General features: G+C 52.3%; 1 protein-coding gene across 1 annotated transcript in view; it reads right to left on the reverse strand.

The window, feature by feature from the left end:
* Nucleotides 1–650: 650 nt before the first annotated feature.
* LAMTOR5 (late endosomal/lysosomal adaptor, MAPK and MTOR activator 5) overlaps nucleotides 651–1269 on the reverse strand; it is a 4058-nt gene continuing 3439 nt past the window's right edge. The window contains exon 3 of the mRNA XM_057375222.1: nucleotides 651–987. Within this exon, the coding sequence (XP_057231205.1) occupies nucleotides 927–987 (61 nt within the window). The 3' untranslated portion in view covers nucleotides 651–926. The remainder of the gene's footprint in view (nucleotides 988–1269) is intronic.

Raw genomic sequence — 1269 nt, forward strand, 5'->3', positions numbered from 1 at the left:
TCTCCACAACCACCACAGAGTTCAGACATGCCAAGATCAGGGCTTTACTCCGGATTAAGGCTGAGCTGGTTGGGAGTGTGGAGCTCAGCCAGGCAGGGGCTACTCCTGTGTGAGCCTGTGACTGTCTCTACCCAATGGAGCAGCTCTGAGAAGTAAAGTCAGAGCAGTGACAACGTCATTTCACCCTGAACCAGCCCAAGTTTTATCTCTGCTGTGAAATTTCCCCTTCCCCTTCCCTTCCTGCAGCCCAGCTCCTTTTCCCTCRCCAGCACACARCAGCATTGGAGTGGARCAGCTTCCCAAAGCTTTTTGCAGGATTGTTCCCCTGCACCATTTCAAATCTGTGACAGGGACGGGGTCCTGTGTTTATGGGGACGCTGCCAAGATTGATTTGCAACTCCCAGGGCCAGCACGTTCAGGTTTGAACTTCAACCCAAGGCACAGCGAGCRAGTAACTCCCACAGAATGTTTAACTGGAGGAGGTGAAATGTTTCCTAGGAGAAATCCCTTGGGAAGCRTTTGCACTGATCCTATTGGAGGAGCCTCTGTGAGTTCCAATCTCTCCCTGGAGAAATGCTAATGAAGGGAGTGGGAGAAGTTACCTCCCTTGGCTTTGGAAACAGAGCACCAGGCCCCAAACAGAAAAAGGAAAGGTTTTTAAAGGTCATTTATTGATTTATCCAACAAATGAGGCCCCCCAGATACAGCTGAYAGGATCTGCTCTTTACAGGGGCTCGGGGAGTGACCACGGTTCATCCTCAGCAGCACAAGTGCTAAAATGAGAGCTGGAGACCCAGGGAGCTGCCAAGAGGGGAGGGAGAGGCTTCATGGCAGGTGTGGAGCTCCAAAGGGAGCCGGAGCACAGGGGAGGGCAGCTGTGCAGGGAGGAGGAGCTGAGAGCAGAGCTGGGAACTGCTGGCCCAGCCTCAGGACAGCAGCTTGTGCACTGCCACGGTGATGCTGTCGTGCTTCTGGATCATGATGTTCCTGGAACAAGGAAAAAGGGCTGAGGGAGGGAAGCTGAGGCAGGAGGAGCTGGCAGGGGAATCACTGAGCAGTGCAGCCCCCAGCTCCATCCCAGACCACAGCTCCACMTGTGTTGTGGATGAGTAAAACCYTACAAAACCTTGTTACMMCTGTAAAACCCCTGCTCTTTTCTGTTACTTTGGCTCACTAGAGAAGGATTATGGGAATGATCGAGCTAAACCAGAGGTGAAAACCAAAATACATAACCCTGGGAAACTAGAGTGGGTATTTCTACCTGTGAGA

Source organism: Malurus melanocephalus, unplaced genomic scaffold (assembly GCF_030028575.1).
Source record: "Malurus melanocephalus ecotype Western Australia unplaced genomic scaffold, MMel_1.1 scaffold_243, whole genome shotgun sequence".
NCBI lineage: Eukaryota > Metazoa > Chordata > Aves > Passeriformes > Maluridae > Malurus > Malurus melanocephalus.